This window comes from Macrobrachium nipponense, chromosome 3 (genome assembly GCF_015104395.2).
Source record: "Macrobrachium nipponense isolate FS-2020 chromosome 3, ASM1510439v2, whole genome shotgun sequence".
NCBI lineage: Eukaryota > Metazoa > Arthropoda > Malacostraca > Decapoda > Palaemonidae > Macrobrachium > Macrobrachium nipponense.
In genome coordinates, this window is record NC_087202.1 from 28516695 (window position 1) to 28534229 (window position 17535).

Consider the following 17535-nt stretch of genomic DNA (forward strand, 5'->3'; position numbering starts at 1 on the left):
TAATGCCTCTAAGCCTTTGAAGAGGCATGTGCTGGGTGCAGTTCCCAAATACCCAGTGCCAATTTAGTGGAGACTTATCCTGGATTCTTCACTTCTCCTCCTGCATCGCTTGCCTCTTCGTTCATGATGTCGAAAAGTCAGCGGGAACTTGTTCTCCTTCCCAAGACGGTTTTGTCCACTTCCTCCAGGAAAAGCATTGAAGGTGGTTAAGGAGTGGCTGTCGATGAAGAGGGAAGAAGGGAAGGCGACTCGTGCATCCTCCCTCCCACCTTAGCAAGAGGTTCCACAGGCCTTAGGACACTGGAGAAAGACCCTCTCTTCAGTCTAGTCAGGAAAGTTTTGAACAAGTATGATCTCACAGCAATGTCTCCATGACTTGTCGCCCCTTTCTGGCCCACAAAGACATGGTTCCTGGATCTTCTACGTCTGCTGATGGACTTTCCACGACTACTCCCCCAAAGACCATGGCTACTCAGACAACCGCACTTCATAAGGTACCACCAAGGATTGTCTACACTTGCTCTGACAGGCTTCAGACTGTCAGGCAACTCATCAGCAAAGGGATTTTCAAGAGCAGCTGTAGAAGCAATTGCAACATGCAGCCGCCAGTCAACCAGTAAAGTCTACCAGTCAAAATGGGCAGTCTTCCATAGATGGTGCTCCAGACATCACATCTCGTCTTCTGAGACGTCTGTAACTCAGATCGCTGATTTTCTTCTCTATTTAAGAACCTCCAAGAAACTTTCATCTTCCACGATTTAAGGTTATTGAGCCATGCTTGCGTCTATGTTTAAGCATTGTAATCTGGACCTTTCTACTAATTAAGATCTTCATGGCTCGTTAAAATCTTTTGACACCTCCAAGCTGAATAAGCCTACTTTGGTTTCCTGGAACCTGGACATACTATTGAAGTGGCCTTACGGGCCCTCCTTTCGAGCCCCTCAAGTCCACCCCTCTCAAGATCTTTTACGAAAGACACTGTTTCTAGTAGCGATGCAGTCTGCTCTTTCAGCTTGGTTTATAGCTAGGAACGAGGATCCTAATAAGCCATGGCCCTGGTCATTTCATGTAAGGAGTTTTAACTGGTATCCTGGGCTCGGACAAAGAAGAAGAGCGCTCTCCCCAGTCAAGAGTACTTACGTGCTACTTGGAGAAAACAGAGATCAAGGTATCCTCAAGTGTTTGGTCAAGAAAACCTCCTATCCGCTTTCCAAGAACTGACTCGCGTTCTTTATCAAAGACCTGATTTCCAAAACTCATTCCCAGATACAGGAGGAATCGCTTCTGTTGCTGAAAGTGAGAGCCCGTCTCTCTCTCCTTTAAACATACCTTGTCTCTGCAATACTTCAATCAACCTTTTGGAGGTGCAAGTCTATATTTGCGTTACATTATCTGAAAGACGTCTTTGAAAATTGCAGTACCCTTGGCCCGTTTGCAGTGGCTGACATGGTGTTGGGTGAGGTGGGGGGGGGGCATGAACTCCTATCTTTTCCTTGTGTCAAGGATGTCAAGTTACGTGGAGCCGGGAAGTACCTGGTACCTGGAGGACCCACCATTTGGTCGGTTGGTTAGTATCTTAGTTGAGTTGGCGTAACACTTGTAAGGTGATGTTGATTCTCTGGTCTTGTTATTTTGGTACTGTGGCCAAGGCAAGGGCGTGAAACTTTTATCCTGAGTCTTGTCACCAGTCAGGCAGATCCTCAGCTGCAAGACTTCCACCGATGTAGAGGCGACTCCCAGCTCACTGCCACGCCACTACAGGTAAGATGATCACCACCAGAGGTAGCGTCTCCCACTGTAGTTCTTACCAGGTTAACCAAGTGACAAACACTGAGCCAGTGTTGGTCTTTCATCTATTTCAATATAAAATTTTTTTTTTTTTTAATTAGCCGCTGTCCCACCCCCATCCCCTCAGCAATGTGGGATTCAGCTAAGTAATTACTTTGTAAGTTACTTATAAAAGAGGTATTTTTTATAATTAATGAAGTTTATAAATATACTTTCCAAGTAATTACTAAATCAGAGCCTGCCCTCCTCCCTTCTGATTTTCATGGACTTAACAGCATAAATTAGAATGACGCTATTGGCTAATGTTGCTCGCGATTTCCCGCTGCGGTGGGCGGGACCTGTCACCCACACATTGCAACAGTCACTTGCACATGAATTCTTTTAATTTTTGGATGCCGTGCGAGGCTAATTGTTATTAAAGTAGTTACATGGTAAGTATATCTATAAAACTTCATTTTATTATAAAAATGTCATGTATTAACATTAGTAAATCATTGTTATAAGCACTTTAGTGGCGTACTATGTATATTTGAGTGTAGCAGTTTGTAAGAGGTTATAAAGAAACTTGAGCAAAGACAAACATTCGTGTACTATACGTACGATATATCAGTTTCTGTATAATTGTTGACTTGGATGCTTTTATCCATTGAAAATGGATGCTTTTATCCATTGAAAATTTAACGACAACTTTTACACAACTCGTGAAAAATGTGTGTGGGTTACGGTAACTAACATTGGTAAACAGCTGTTTGTGATTCTGTTTGTCAGTATAGTTTCTGTTGTTTATTCCAGTGTTTGGCATACAGTAGCAAGTGGTGAAAGATAAACAAGCCACAAATTTGGTAAGCCTGGTTGAATATATGATGATTCACATTGAACCTGTGAAATTTTTGCTTTTATGCCTTTAATTGGTTGAAAGATTACTTACATAAGCCGTATCTGTGAAATCTAACAAAAATGCATCTCACAATACATGATATATGTAATGAAGTCATGGTTTATAACATTTTTAAGGCTTGCTTGGTACACAAGATAAAACTGTATGAGATTATATACTCAAGTTGCATCTCTTTTTGATGCTGTGTATTATTTAGTTTCATAGAATGTTATTTTTGGGAAATGAAAAATGCTTTTTTATTAAGAGCAACCTGTGGCCCCAAAATCCGAAAGAAATCCCAAAAACCAAAGCACAGCTTGGCCGGATGATTTCGGATAAGGGATTGTGAACCTGTATAATCCAACTGTCGTTTTCAAATTTACCAGGTCAGATGGTGTCAAGGGTGCTGTCATTGGTATTGATTTAGGCACAACAAATTCATGTGTTGCGGTTATGGAAGGAAAAGCCGCCAAAGTTATTACCAATGCTGAGGGGGATCGTACAACACCATCAGTAGTTGCATTCACTAAAGGTAAAAGAAATTGTTGTTAATAAAAATAGCTAAACTGATTACTACTATAATTTGATTAAGAATTTTAGCACTGCAGTGTCATGTTGGATCAAAACATGAGTGGTCAGTTAGACATGAAATCATGTCAATTGCAAACTGTAGAGTAAAAATATGAGCGGTCAGTTAGACATGAGGAAATCATGCCAATTGCAAACTGTAGAGTTGAAACAGTGTAAAGTTTTTCATCATATAGGGTATAGTGCTAATTATCCTGATTTTGATTTTGCAGATGGAGAACGCCTTGTTGGTATTCAGGCCAAAAGGCAAGCTGTCACTAATGCAGGGAACACATTTTATGCCACAAAACGACTGATTGGTAGGCGATATGATGATGCAGAAATAAAAAAGGACAGGTAAATTTTGTAAGGGACAATTAATAAACTAAGTTTATGGCTGCATAATTATTATTTTTTTCTTTTGGTACAGTTTATACTATTTTTAATGTAGTACATTTTAAATTTCCATTGACACTAGTGGCCATTGCAGTTATTACCACAGAAAACATCTCATTCAGGAGAGTGAGGCATTCTTATTTCTTTTTGCATTAAAGGCAATTATATACCTTTTTAAAGGTAGTTCTGGTGAATATCTAAAATGTATTATTTTTACTCTGCTTGTTGGCATTTGGTATTAAAAGTGAATCATCTTGAACACACATACACACACACACTTTTCTTAATGATGACTTATTTTTCGTCACCTGAATAATTCCTTTGAGGACTCCTTGAACTGATTGCAATCATTGTCATTTAAATTACTGTCATGTACTATTGTGAATTACAAGAGGAATTTCTCATTCCAGGGAAACTGTGGCGTACAAAATCGTTAAGGCTAGTAATGGTGATGCTTGGGTCGAGGCAAGTGATGGCAAAGTATATTCTCCATCACAGGTTGGAGCCTTTATCCTTGGTAAAATGAAAGAGACTGCTGAAGCTTATGTTGGCACTTCAGTGAAAAATGCTGTTGTTACCGTCCCTGCATACTTCAATGATTCTCAGAGACAGGTGTGTTTCTTATGGAATATTCTCTTTGGATGTGTTTTTCTTTTTTAATTTAGTTTTTGAAAACACACAAGGTTTTCTATTTAATATATTTGACATAGTGACTAAGGTCTTGTTTCATGTGCATTCCATTGATTGCTTAATTTTCCAACAGGCTACAAAGGATGCTGGTCAGATATCTGGTTTGAATGTTCTGAGAGTAATAAATGAGCCAACAGCTGCTGCATTAGCATATGGCATGGATAAAACGGAAAGATAAAGTGTAAGTAAACAAAAATACAGCAATATGGGCCATTAGTATTCTCTTGACTAGTATTTAATCAACCATTCCCATTGGAGGTGAGAGAGAAGAGATAGAGAGATATGCACCCAATGGTGTGTGTGGGAGTTTTCACCATCCTGTGTGTAATTGTAAACTTTTTTCAAGTTATTAAAACCTTTTTCATGTTTCATTTATCCATAAGAACAATTTCATATTAGAAAAAAATACAGTATAGTACATGAAGCTATTGAAAATGGGTGGTTTAAAAAATTTTGACTGGGTAAGTAGCTGTTTCCCTTGGCCCTAATGGAATTATTCCCATATGGTATGTTTCGAAATCTGCAAATTTCCAATTCTGCGAGGCCATGGATTGACCAAATTCTTGCATAATGGGGAACGCGCTGATGTTGACATTTTATTTTTATTAAGAAAAAAAAAATCAATCTTTGAAAATTTTCTCTTATAAGGGTGGTACCTCTCTTGCTTAGGACATTGGAATTGTATGGTGCCTCTCTTGCTTAGGGCATTGGAATTGTATGAATTCACTACACTCGCATATCAAGACGTTTTATTAGTTTAATAACCTGATGGTTTTATTCGGTAATTTTGTTGCGGACAACCAGCTCTATTGTAGAAAATGGTTAGTTTTCATCGTATAGTAACGTAAATCTTTCACTATCTGGAATTGGCAAGTTATACACACAAATAGCCAGTTTAGTGGGCAAATGCAATTTCTCTCTCTCTCTCTCTCTCTCTCTCTCTCTCTCTCTCTCTCTCTCTCTCTCTCTCTACTCTTCTCTCTCTCTCTCTCTCTCTCTCGTGTGGTCTGCAATTCTGCAATTTACCTGGCTCTTGCACAATCCTTTGCATGGATGCTCATTCAGTATCTGGATGGAGAGTTGGCACAATAAAGAGGAGACTGTCCTTGCACTTTTTTTTAAGGCTACTATGGTGGTGGTGCTGCTCTAACCCCAGCTCCACATGGGTACTTCCTTGTTTAGTCAGTACATGATTGATCCAATGCATGTGCAGGAAGCTATTCCATATATGGAAAGGCTCCAGATTGTTGTCTATGTAGAATACTGACTACTACAAAAATTTTACATTTATTCTTTATTATACAAAACCAGAGCCTTTCAGTAGGTTTTGGGTGGTGGATGAATTTACTTATGAGCATCAGAATTATTTGCCATTGATTCGGAGGAATCTGATTTCAAAGGAGCGTGATCCTCTCTCTCTCTCTCTCTCTCTCTCTCTCTCTCTCTCTCTCTCTCTCTCTCTCTCTCTCTCTCTCTCACAGTGTGCTGGAGGTAATACAAGATTTGAGAAAAGATACAAGAATTTTTTTGTTCAACATGTCTATCATGGATAGACAATGTTATAAATCAAGATTGAATGTACAAATAGTGAGATGAAGAAGAAGAGAAGAAGGAAGAAGAAGAAGAAGAAGAAGAGGAAAACGGAAGAAAAGTAAACAAAAATGAAATGACAGAAAAAAAATAAGGAAAACAAAGAACAAGATAAAAGGTATGGATGCAGAGTACTCATTGATACTACTATTGAGCAATAAGCAGCATACCTACGAAGAAATAAATTACGATATGACAACAGAAAAGCAAATCCGAAGAGGCTCTACCCAGATCTATGACAATGACGGGAAAGAAAGGAAACAAAAAATAGGACAAGAAAAGACAAACAAAATCTGCAACCTTTTGAAAAGAGGGAATTGCAGATTTGGAGAAAGATGTTACTACAAACATCCTAAGATATGTCAAAAACTATGAAATATATGGTAAATGGTGCATACTTAGATGGATATGGGGATGATTGCAGAGATCTGCATCCAAAAATATGTAAAAACCTAAAAGAAGGAAAAGGATGTAAGTTCGACAAAAAATGCAAATATATGCACCCTGTAGCCATGAATCATAATCAAATAAATAACCAACCAAGTAATAAAATCCAAAATAAGAAAGAAACAAATAAAGAGAGAAATCAAGAATATCAGGTAAAAGAGAAAAGCAAACCACCAATGAGATATGCAGAGGTGTCAAGCAAAAAATTTCAAAGCATCAGCTCCGAAATTCTACTCAAGAGATAATAAACTGTATTTATTATGCAAGAGGATATTGCAGAAACGGAGAAACTTGGAGAAAATTGCAGATTCAGACACAAAATTAATAATTATGATGAAGGAAGATCAAATATTATGGAAAAGTTGGATTTTTTAATGTCAGAATTTCTGGAAATGAAAAAAAGAACAACATACCAGAACAGGAAAGAGACATGGGAAAATCCTTATTACTATCAGTATTTAAATGAAAGGAGAACAAAACACGCAAACCATCATAGTGATGAATGCGCAGGGTTTAGTTACGAGTAACTCAAAAAGAAAAATAGAGTACTTAGAAGAACTAACCCAAAATGAAAAGAAAATAGATATAATGAATATAAGTGAGAAACCTTGGTATTCCCAAGAGACTGGGAATGAAGGAATGACAAATAAAAGGGTTCCAAACTTATAGATCAGATAGAAAAAATAGGAATCAAGGGGGAACCGCAATATACTGGGACTATTCTCCTATCTGGTGACTTCAACTTTCCTTTCGTAGAATGGAAAGAACGAATAGGAGATTGTGGTTGTACTTATACATATAAAAAAGAGAGTAATAGTAGTGCAGAAGATAAAGAGGCAATTTGAAAAGCTATTAGATATGCTACTAGAATACAACATTCAACAAATAAATCACCTGCCAACAAGAAAGGAAAAAAAAAAATACTTTAGACCTAGTATTTTGTGAACGAGATGAATTATGTTAAAGAAATCAATAAGTTTTATAATGCGAGTATTTCAGACCATAAAATGTCATAGAATTAACAGTTCATTCCAAAGCAAGTGGGAAAATAGAGATAAGCAAGAAATGAAAAAGTGGGAAGGATATGGAAAATACAACTTCTACAGTAAAAATATAAAAATGGTCAGAAATTAATGAAGAATTAAACAAAGATTGGGATAACATTTTCGTAAGTGATGACATAAGGGTAAATACGGAGATATTATATAAAATATTGGAGATAATAGTGGAAAAATATATACCGAAGAAGAAAAGTAAACATCATTCATGGCATACCAAGAGACAGAAGGATCTTGTTCCAGAAAATCAGAAAGTGGAAAAAAGGTCTTGCAAAAGAAAAAAATGCATGGAAAGTTATAGAACTTAAAAGTAAGATAGAAAATGCAGAACAAAAGATTATACAATCAAAAGAAATGAAAAACGGGACTTGGAAGAAAAAACCCTATTAAATATCAAGCAAAACCCCAAACTATTATACTCATATGCGAAGAAGATGAATAAAAGAAGAATAGAAATAGGCCCTCTGAGAATTGAAGGGAGATTAACGAATGAAAAAAAAGGAAAATTTGCAACATACTGGCAGAAACGATATAAGAGAGAATTCACCCCTAGAAAAAGATAATGAAAGATAATGATATAGAAGTAAGGATGAAAATAGTGAATATTTAGCTGACATAGAAATTAAAAATGGAGCTGCTGCAGGGCATGATTAAAAAAAAAAAAGGAATCCTGCTTTTATTTGTTAAAGAAAGTAGTTCATTCTATCGCAAAGCCACTGCAATATTATTAAGTGACAAAGTTGTAGATACAGGCAAGATATATGATGAGCACAAATTAGCATATATTACCCCTACTTTCAAAAGTGGATCAAGACTAGAGGCAAGTAATTATAGGCCTGTGAGTCTAACATCAACATATTATGAAAGTGTATGAAAGGGTAATGAAGAAAAATATTATGAAACATTTAATAAAAAATAATTTGTTTAATAAAGGAACAAACATGGTTCGTACCGGAAAAGTACACAAACCCAACTGTTAGTCCACCGTGAAAACATATTCAAAAATATGAAAGCGGGAAAATGAACCAGATGTGGTTTTATTTAGACTTTGCAAAAGCTTTTGATAAAGTAGACCATAATATATTGGCGAAGAAAATTAGAAAACACAATATCGTGGATAAAGTAGGAAGATGGTTAAAAGAATTTTTACACAACAGAAAACAGATAGTTATTGCAAACGGACGAGAAAATCGGATGAAGCCAAGGTAATATCCGGTGTGCCGCAAGGTACGGTGTTAGCTGCAATACTGTTTGTTATTATGATTGAAGACATAGACAATAATGTTAAGGATTCGGGTATGTGTAGGTTTCGCAGATGACACAAGAATAAGTAGAGAAATTACTTGTGATGAAGATAGGAACGCTCTACAAAGAGACCTTAACAAAGTATATGATTGGGCAGAGGTAAATAGGATGGTATTTAACTCTGATAAAAGAATTTGAATCAATAAATTATGGAGACAGAGAAAGAAAGCTATATGCATATAAGGGACCTAATAAAAATGAGACCATCACAAATAAGGAAGCAGTTAAAGACCTTGGTGTGATGATGAATAGGAACATGTTATGCAATGATCAAATAGCAACTCTGTTGGCAAAAATGTAAAGCAAAAATGGGAATGTTGTTACGGCACTTCAAAACAAGAAAAGCTGAACACATGATTATGCTTTATAAAACATATGTTCGTAGTCCACTTGAATATTGCAATATGATATGGTACCCACACTATCAAAAGGATATTGCACAAATAGAGAGTGTACAAAGGTCCTTTACAGCTAGAATAGAAGAAGTTAAGGACCTAGACTACTGGGAAAGACTACAATTCTTAAAATTATATAGTTCTTAGAAAGGAGAAGAGAACGCTACATGATAATTCAGGCATGGAAACAGATAAGGAAGGAATAGCAGAAAATATCATGGAACTAAAAATATCAGAAAGAGCAAGCAGAGGTAGATTAATAGTGACCAAAAAACTATACCAGGAAAAATAAGGAAAGCACACAGGACATTAATCCACTACGCACCAGCATCGATAATGCAGCATCTATTCAATGCGTTGCCAGCTCATCTGAGGAATATATCAGGAGTGAGCGTAGATGTTTAAGAATAAGCTCGACAAAATATCTAAACTGCATCCCAGACCATCCAAGATTGGAAGATGCAAAATATACCGGAAGATGTACTAGCAACTCTGGTAGACATTAGAGGTGCCTCACACTGAGGGACCTGGGGGGGTGGGGCAACCCGAACAAGATGTAAGGTCTGTAAGGTAAGGTCTCTCTCTCTGTATTGTCCCGTTCCAAAAAGTTACTGCATCGTCGATCTCTATATATATACATATGTCATATCACATTACCGTGATTCATATACATACATCGAGCTACAATGTCCTTTAGTATCTAATTCGCTCTACCTCGGAATTAATATTTTGTTCATGAAACTTACCTGTCAGATATATATATAGCTGTATTTTCTGAAGTCCGACAGAATTTTAAAAACTTCTGACACACGCAGTGGTCGGCCAGGTGGTTAGTACCCATTCCCGCCGCTGGGAGGCGGGTATCAGGAACCATTCCCATTTTCTATTCATAATTTTTCTGTCGCCGGTGCTGGAAACACCTGTTTCCAAGTACCTCCGTCTTAGATTTTTGGAAACTTCATTGCCGCTAAGTATCCTAATTGTCTTTTAATTTTATTTACTTGGATTTGTGGCTAGACATACGCTATCTTAAATTGATTTGAATTTGATTCATTTTTGCATAAGATATCTGAATCTAGTTAGGCTAGTTTCAGAGGGTGTTGTCTGCAAAGATAGGGTGTGGCTACCGAAAGCTTCGGTAGATCCGCACTTGGTATGCACGAAGGGGTATGAGTCTTGCTTCTTTGTCGAGATTTGTCATGTAAGGAGTGTGAGACTTTGTCTAATTCCGTAAGGAAGACGTATGATTCGTATGTACGCAATTAATCAGTAAACATGTCTAATTCCGTAAGGAAAACGTATGATTCGTATGTACGCAATTAATCAGTAAACAAAAGTCAGGGTAGTGAACCTGCTAACCTTCCTGTAGCCTACGGGTTATGAATATGTCTGCGAGAGGTGATCGCTCTCCTTCATTGTTGTGAAGAGTGCTACTTCTGTTATTGTTTCTCATAACCCTGTAATGTTGCCTCGGTCCCTAAACAGTGTCTGTAGAGGTTATTGCCCTTTCTCTAATACTCCTTCGATTCGTATCTTAGAATCGAAAGTGCTTGCTTTAGAGAGCAATATGAAGTGGCTAAGTGCAATGACAGTGCCCCTTGTGTAGTGGAGGGTGCGTCAGATCGGCCTTATTTCGCCTCTAGGCCTGGACCTCTGCTTGACTCCCAGGACCCGGGGAGAGAGCATGTCGAAAGCCGAAGGAGGGTTACGAGGAACCCCCACCGATCTGGCGTGCCATTCGGGCAGTTTCTGATGAAAAATCCCCAGACTGCCTTAGTGCGTGCACGTGCACGAATCCTGAAGGATTGCTTCTCGTCCTCCGAAGCGTCCTCCGCGCAGGGGTTGGAGCTTTCGGAAGGACTCGCGCCCTCTAAATAGAAGCTTTATAAGAAGAGGACGCTTCACGTCTCTCTCTCGTTATGTGTTCCAGTGAGAAGTAAGAAGGCGAACGTCGCCTGATCACGTGTACGTCTTTCCACCGAGAAATATGAAAAAGAAGTCTTAGTAGCAGGAACGATTTGGAGCATAGCGGACGTCCGAGCTTTCGTTACTTGGAGAACTAAGAAGGCGTTCCCTCGCCAGTCGCCCCAATCGTATTCTCACACGATCACCCTTCTCCTGAGACTGTTTCGTGCAGTCGGATTTCTCTCCGAAATGTATCTCGCTTGTTTTGACGCCTGTCAGGAGCGTGACGCTTTTCTGCACGCTTCTTTAGACGCTCGGCTTGGACGGGACGTTCGGATGGACGCCAAGCGCGCACCAGTGGACGCCGAGCGCAAGCCAGTGGACGCCGAGCGCAAGCCAGTGGACGCCGAGCGCAAGCCAGTGGACGCCGAGCGCGCTCGCTGCTCGCCCAGTTTGGAACCGCCGGAGCGCCAGCAACCGCCCAGGTTTGTTTCCCACGCCTGGCTGAACGTTTCTGTTGAACTCTTCTAGCTCTTGTTTACGATTTGGGCCTCAAGAATTTTTACCTCTACCTTCGGTGATACCTTATACCTCACATGCAAAGAATGTGAAGTAAGCAGTGCTTCGGAGGAAGCTTAAAGTGAACAGACAACTTCGTCTTCGAAACCCAGCAAGACCTCGGGTTTCGTGAATTCAAGAGGTCTCTGTCAATATTATATTGCTTTTCGCAAAGGTGGATGGAGTTAAGGAAAGCTCAAGGGAAGATCTCGTTTTCTCTACCGCAGTCAAGACTTTGCGATAAGGCAGTTACGGGTTATGTAAAGGCTCGATGTCCTGCACGTCAGGACTCTCGCAACGTCAGTAGGATTCTTGCAAAGGCACTCATCAAAAGAACGCTCTTCAGGAAAAGCGGCAAGACAGGACTTCCTTTGCCATACTGCCAATAAATTTTAAGCTTTAGCAGGCATTAGTTGTGATAAGGGAGAGGAAGCTGGTTGGAGATTTCTTCCTCTTCCCAGGATAATTTTGCAAGCTTTTTAGCCCATCTGAAAGGGTTTTTCAGATGATAGGTTTTTTTTGTTAGTTTCTAGTCGGGACTACGCTGCCGAATTGAACAGCGTCGTTCTACCTGCCGTAAGCCCAGTCTCTTAACAGGATTCTTGCCCCTCCCTCGTTTGAGACGGGAATCGGAAAAATAAAATGCTCAACTTCCTGGATTACGTTTTGTCAATTCAGTGACTTTCCCCCATTGACAATATACTATCGTTTTGTCAAGTAAGTGGGTATCCCCTCATTGACAAAATATCTCTTTGTCCCGTAAATGGGTTAGTTCTCATTGACAAACATCTCATTAACTTGATATTGCGTAAGCGAATAAGCTCTTATTGACAAGATTCGGAAGAGCTCTCATTCGTCATTCGCAGACTCGTACAAGAAATAGACTGTAGACTACGTCAATGAACGCTTATGTCCAATAACATAAGAAGCTTGAGCTGACTGCTTCGATTCTCTTAAGTTTTGTTCATGAAACTTGCCTGTCAGATAATGTATGTAGCTGTATTTCCGAATTCAGCTATATATATGTCTGCCAGGTAAGTATGAACAAACTTTATTGTGATATAATTTCATATTTTGCCTTGCGTTATTTTATTTCTGATTGGTTCAAGTCATATACGCTTGCTGTAGTTACCTCTTCGGATGGCAACCAAGAGGTCTATTGTCTATTTTAAGGACATTTAATCGTTACTCCCTGCAGCCTTCCAGGAGTTTCCGATTTATCTTTTACCGTTGTATGGTAGTGTTCTGACGACACAAACGCATCTATATATTTAGCGTTTTCTGTTTCGCTTAAATATACCAGCTTGAGAGTCTTTCTGCTCAAAAAAATAAACGGACCTATTTCTTCGTAGAATAGGGTAGCTGGCAACCCAGACATAAGTTAAGAGACAACATTCGTAAGCTGCTGGCTGCTGCTGTCACGCTGTGTCTGCAGTCTGTCCTCCAGACTCCAGTCCAAGTGTCCAACCGATCCAGTAACAGATCGTGCGCTGTCATGCGCGGTATGTTACGTCTCTCTCTCCTGCGGGATTGACTGACTAATCGTATCTCTGTGCTGACGGTTACGTCTCTCCTGCGGGATTGACTGACTAACTCTATCTCTGTCCTACAATCACGGACTTTAGCCTAAGATTGAAGGGATTTCTTACGTGAATGAAATAAACGTTGCAATTCCTTTTTGCCTTACTATGTCAACAGAAGTTATCTCTTAATCCTTTCGGTGCTCGTTACCGCACGGTATAGAACTAAGAGTCTACCGCAACATTGCACTTTTATATGCTCTCCTGCTTAGGCAAAGCGCAGCCTTATTAGGGAAGTAAGCATACTCGGGGAGGGAATGGATGAGCTTGCTGGGGACCATTTCCTTCCTGAAGAAGTTTGTTTTTTCCCCGAATAGACTGCAATTCAGATCACAGTTTTTTCCAACCGGGAAACTGAAATATTCAAGATCTAGGAATGATTCTGAACATCTCTCAGTGCGTTTATTTCACCTGAGGTGATAGAAAGAAGGTGCCGGACATCTGGATAGGGTTTCAGATGTCCTGGATCTTAATCTGAAAGAAGTAAAAGCGATTCGGTAGTCCCTCCAGTCCTCGAAACGAGTTTTTGCGAACCAGTGGTCCAGATCAACTCTGATATTCCACAGCTCTCTCATATCTTAAGAAGTATCTTCTCTCGGTCCCTGTTCGAGTTTACGAGTAAGAGCCTATTATAACAACAGGCGTAGAATGTAACGATCCTCTAGAGGTTCGTTACAGGATTGCAAAAGTCCGTACGAATCGTCTCGATCGACGGCAGCAACTATTGACTTCCGAGTGGAATCTTTCTTTAGAAGTAAGTTGAGAGTTGTGGAGACTTTAGGGACGCCCTTTCATTCTTCTCTTCGATATGTTGAGGACGAAGAGGCTTCTTCTTCTCTGCTCCCTTATTCTCGATCCGGGATCGGTACCATTAAATGCCATCCTATGATATTGAACGGGGATGGATGTTTAGTCTCTTTTCCCTTTTTTTTTTCAATCGCTTAGGAAATGTAATAAGAGGATTTATGACGTCACAGGGAGCGACAAGGACGCTGATCGCCCCATGTTGGCCCTCAGGATCCTGGATTCACAGAGGTCACATACTTCCTAGTTCACTTTCCAAGGACTTTTTTTCCGAGAGAGTCGGTCTACTCTAACTCGAAAGGTACCTATAACCTCTCCGCTCTGAGTCTGACTACGTTCAGACTATCGAGATGTTGACAGGAATAAGATTACCGTCTGCCATTTCCGTCTGAAGAATGGGATAAGCTGGCAGTCACAACTATTAAAGAATACGCAAATATGTTGTTGACGGCCTTTGGGCTCAGAGATTTGCGTCTGTCAAACAATAAAGCCCTTCACGATCTTTGAGTTTCTGTGGAATCTCGAATCTCGCTCACCATCTACTTTTTGTCTCACCTGTTTTCTCGGAGTCAGACACTCGTGCGAAGATCAGGCGACATATAGTAGCCCTGAGTTTCTTGTTGACGAAGTCGGTTGCGTTTTTACACCCCCGATGATCGTGTAACATGAGACCAGGTTGGACTGTCAGGCATTCTTCCTTCGGGACTGAATCGCCTTTTTGCTCCTCGCTCCTTTCTCCTGGCACCAGAAGCTCGAGTCAGGAGTTGATTCGCTGACGACGTTGGGTTGCGTTGATACACCCCCCAAGGTTTGCTTAGATTGAATCGCCCAGGCAGTCCAGGACACTCATCCTTCAGCGAAGAATAGTGCCTTATGGTCTTCAGGGTACAGCCTTGCTGTCCTTGATTCGTCTGACTGGTCAACTGGTCGGTCACCTGACTTTAGTACAGACGGACTGACTGTGCATGTCCAGATCGAAGCTTTCAATATGGAACTTAGACATGGTCTGAAGTTCTTGATGTCAAAGCATTCGAACCTCTCTTACCTGTTAACTTCTTGCATGTGATCAGGAAGGCCTTCTTCTAACCACCCTAGATACAACAAAGAGGGTTAGTGAAATTTTAAGCCATCGTCACAAGTTTTGGCTTTGGAGAACACAAGGCGGTGTGCTCTCTAAGCCTTCTGTTGCCTAAGAATGGAAACCCGTTTTGTCCTTGGGCCAGGAGCTTGGAATCAAGGATGGCACAAGTTAGTGGGCAGGAGCCAGAGAGAGTCCTGTGCCCTGTCGGGTCTCTCAAGTTTTATCTACATAAAACTCAAGAAAGTCGAAGTCATTCGGGCAATCTGCAGGTTGGTCAGGTGGTGATATATATATTTATATATATATATTTATTTTACTTCTTAGCCCTCATGGTATGGTCAATATGGTCTAGTCACATTGTGGTCACGCCCCCGTTGACAGATCATCTGGAGTGCACCAGCTTTATAGGTCTCTACCTCGCTGGCAACTCTAGTAAAGCAGAAGCAGACTTGGGTGACAGTAATCACGAAGTCAGCTATGCTAACAGGTGGAACCAAGATGTAAATCATCTGCATGCATTTGTTTCCCAAAATCCTTCTATTCTGTCCCTTCCCACCTCCAAAGGTGGGATTCAGCTATATATATATCTGACAGGTAAGTTTCATGAACAAAATGATATTGTTATGATACAATAAAGTTTGTTCATACTTACCTGGCAGATATATATAATCAAGTACCCACCCACCTCCCCTCAGGGGACAGTGGAAATAAAAATTATGAATAGAAAATGGGAATGGTTCCTGATACCCGCCTCCCAGCGGCGGGAATGGGTACTAACCACCTGGCCGACCACTGCGTGTGTCGGAAGTTTTTAAAATTCTGTCGGACTTCAGAAAATACAGCTATATATATATCTGCCAGGTAAGTATGAACAAACTTTATTGTATCATAACAATATCATATTTTCATATATGCTTAACCGATAATTGATTTGCCTGGTCCCAGGGGCGAACCCAAGAAGACATTCAAATCCAGGACGTCAGTGGAAGCTTTTACTTACCCCACCACCGCGAGGTAAAAGCTTCCACTGACGTCCTGGATTTGAATGTCTTCTTGGGTTCGTGCCTGGGACCAGGCAAATCTATTAACGTGTAAAAAAAATTCCCCTTCGGTTAAGCATATATGAAAGTATATTAATTCTGAGGTAGAGCGAATTATATATTAAAGGACAATGTAGCTCAATGTATATATATAGTACATATATATTATTTAGAAGGTAGGGAAAAATATTTTTTATGCATTTGCACATCTTCCTCTTTCCAATGCCTCTTCCCCCCCACCCCTCCCTCCCTCCCTCCCTAAATTGGCTGATCTCAAGAGTTTCCCCTGGCTTGGGGTGCTGCATTTTTGGTGGGGGGGGGGTAAACCCTAAGTCATATAGTACCTTGCAATGAGTTTAAATGACCAATTCCAGGTTTTGCTGAGGAGTATTTGTAAATTAAAGGCTCATGTATGTAAATATTAGAAGGGGAGGCCACTCTTGTGAATGGTTCAAGTTTTGATCCTTCCAACACAGAAGAACTAAGGAAATCTTTAAGGATGTCAAAAGTACCCAGGGTGTTGGGATTTGATTCTGATCAACTAATCAGATGTATGTGCACAACCAGAGTGGAAGGGTCAAATTGCCCTTGTCCACAATTTTTGGGGTTGCTCGTGATTTTTCCCTCCCTCTTGACTTGCAATTATTTAGCAGTTTTTATTCATCAAAGAGTATAATTGAATTGTTCACCTTTTTATTTATTATTAAGTAGCTTAGTTTTGCAGATTCAAACGATTTTTTAAGTATTTGGTGATGTATGTGCTGTTTTTTAACTATTTCATAAGTGTAAAACCTTTCTGACATTTTATCCATAGTACCTTGGTGGTAACATTGCCCCAAACTAAAGGATATATGGTAACCATAATTGTTAGGCATATTTTAAAGTGTTGAGTGCTATTTTTATTTTTTAATTTATTTTTTACATATAGTGTGGAGTATAATAGAATAAATTGTATGGAAGTTAGGTTAATTCTTTGTTTATGAAATAGAACTCTTGTGTGTTTGGTGTCTTACCGGTACACTTGTTCGTGTGCTCAGGTTTTGTCCAATATCTTGGGTTAGACTAGCAGACTAGCATAAACAAGTAAAGAATTTCTACAAAGTTGCCTTATTGAACTTCTCTTACTAAGCTCATCAGTAATTTTTCCCTAGTTTTGTGACAAAATTATTTCCATAAAATAATAAAAAGCAGAGAAAAAGCCATTAAAAGTAGTAAGTGAATGCTTCTAACATAATGGTTGGGTTAGCATAAGAAGGTGATCAATGTATCTACAATTTGTCTAGATGTATTTTTTCTTAGTCTTTAGAAATATGTAACATGCAATTTTAATTCATTTATTGGTCATTTTTCTATGTCCCATCTGAATTCCAGTTTCTTTTATGCCCTATCTATTTCATAATTTTCCCATGTACACTTAGCCACTCGTAAAAAATTTTAAATCGCTAAAGTCTTTT

At 39.6% G+C, this 17535-nt stretch overlaps 1 protein-coding gene across 1 annotated transcript in view; it reads left to right on the plus strand.

Moving 5' to 3' along the window:
* LOC135221677 (heat shock 70 kDa protein cognate 5-like) overlaps positions 1-17535 on the plus strand; it is a 42902-nt gene that overhangs the window by 15605 nt on the left and 9762 nt on the right. The window contains 4 exon segments of the mRNA XM_064259405.1: positions 3052-3197; positions 3466-3589; positions 4039-4240; positions 4392-4503. Of these exon segments, the coding sequence (XP_064115475.1) occupies positions 3052-3197; positions 3466-3589; positions 4039-4240; positions 4392-4503 (584 nt within the window).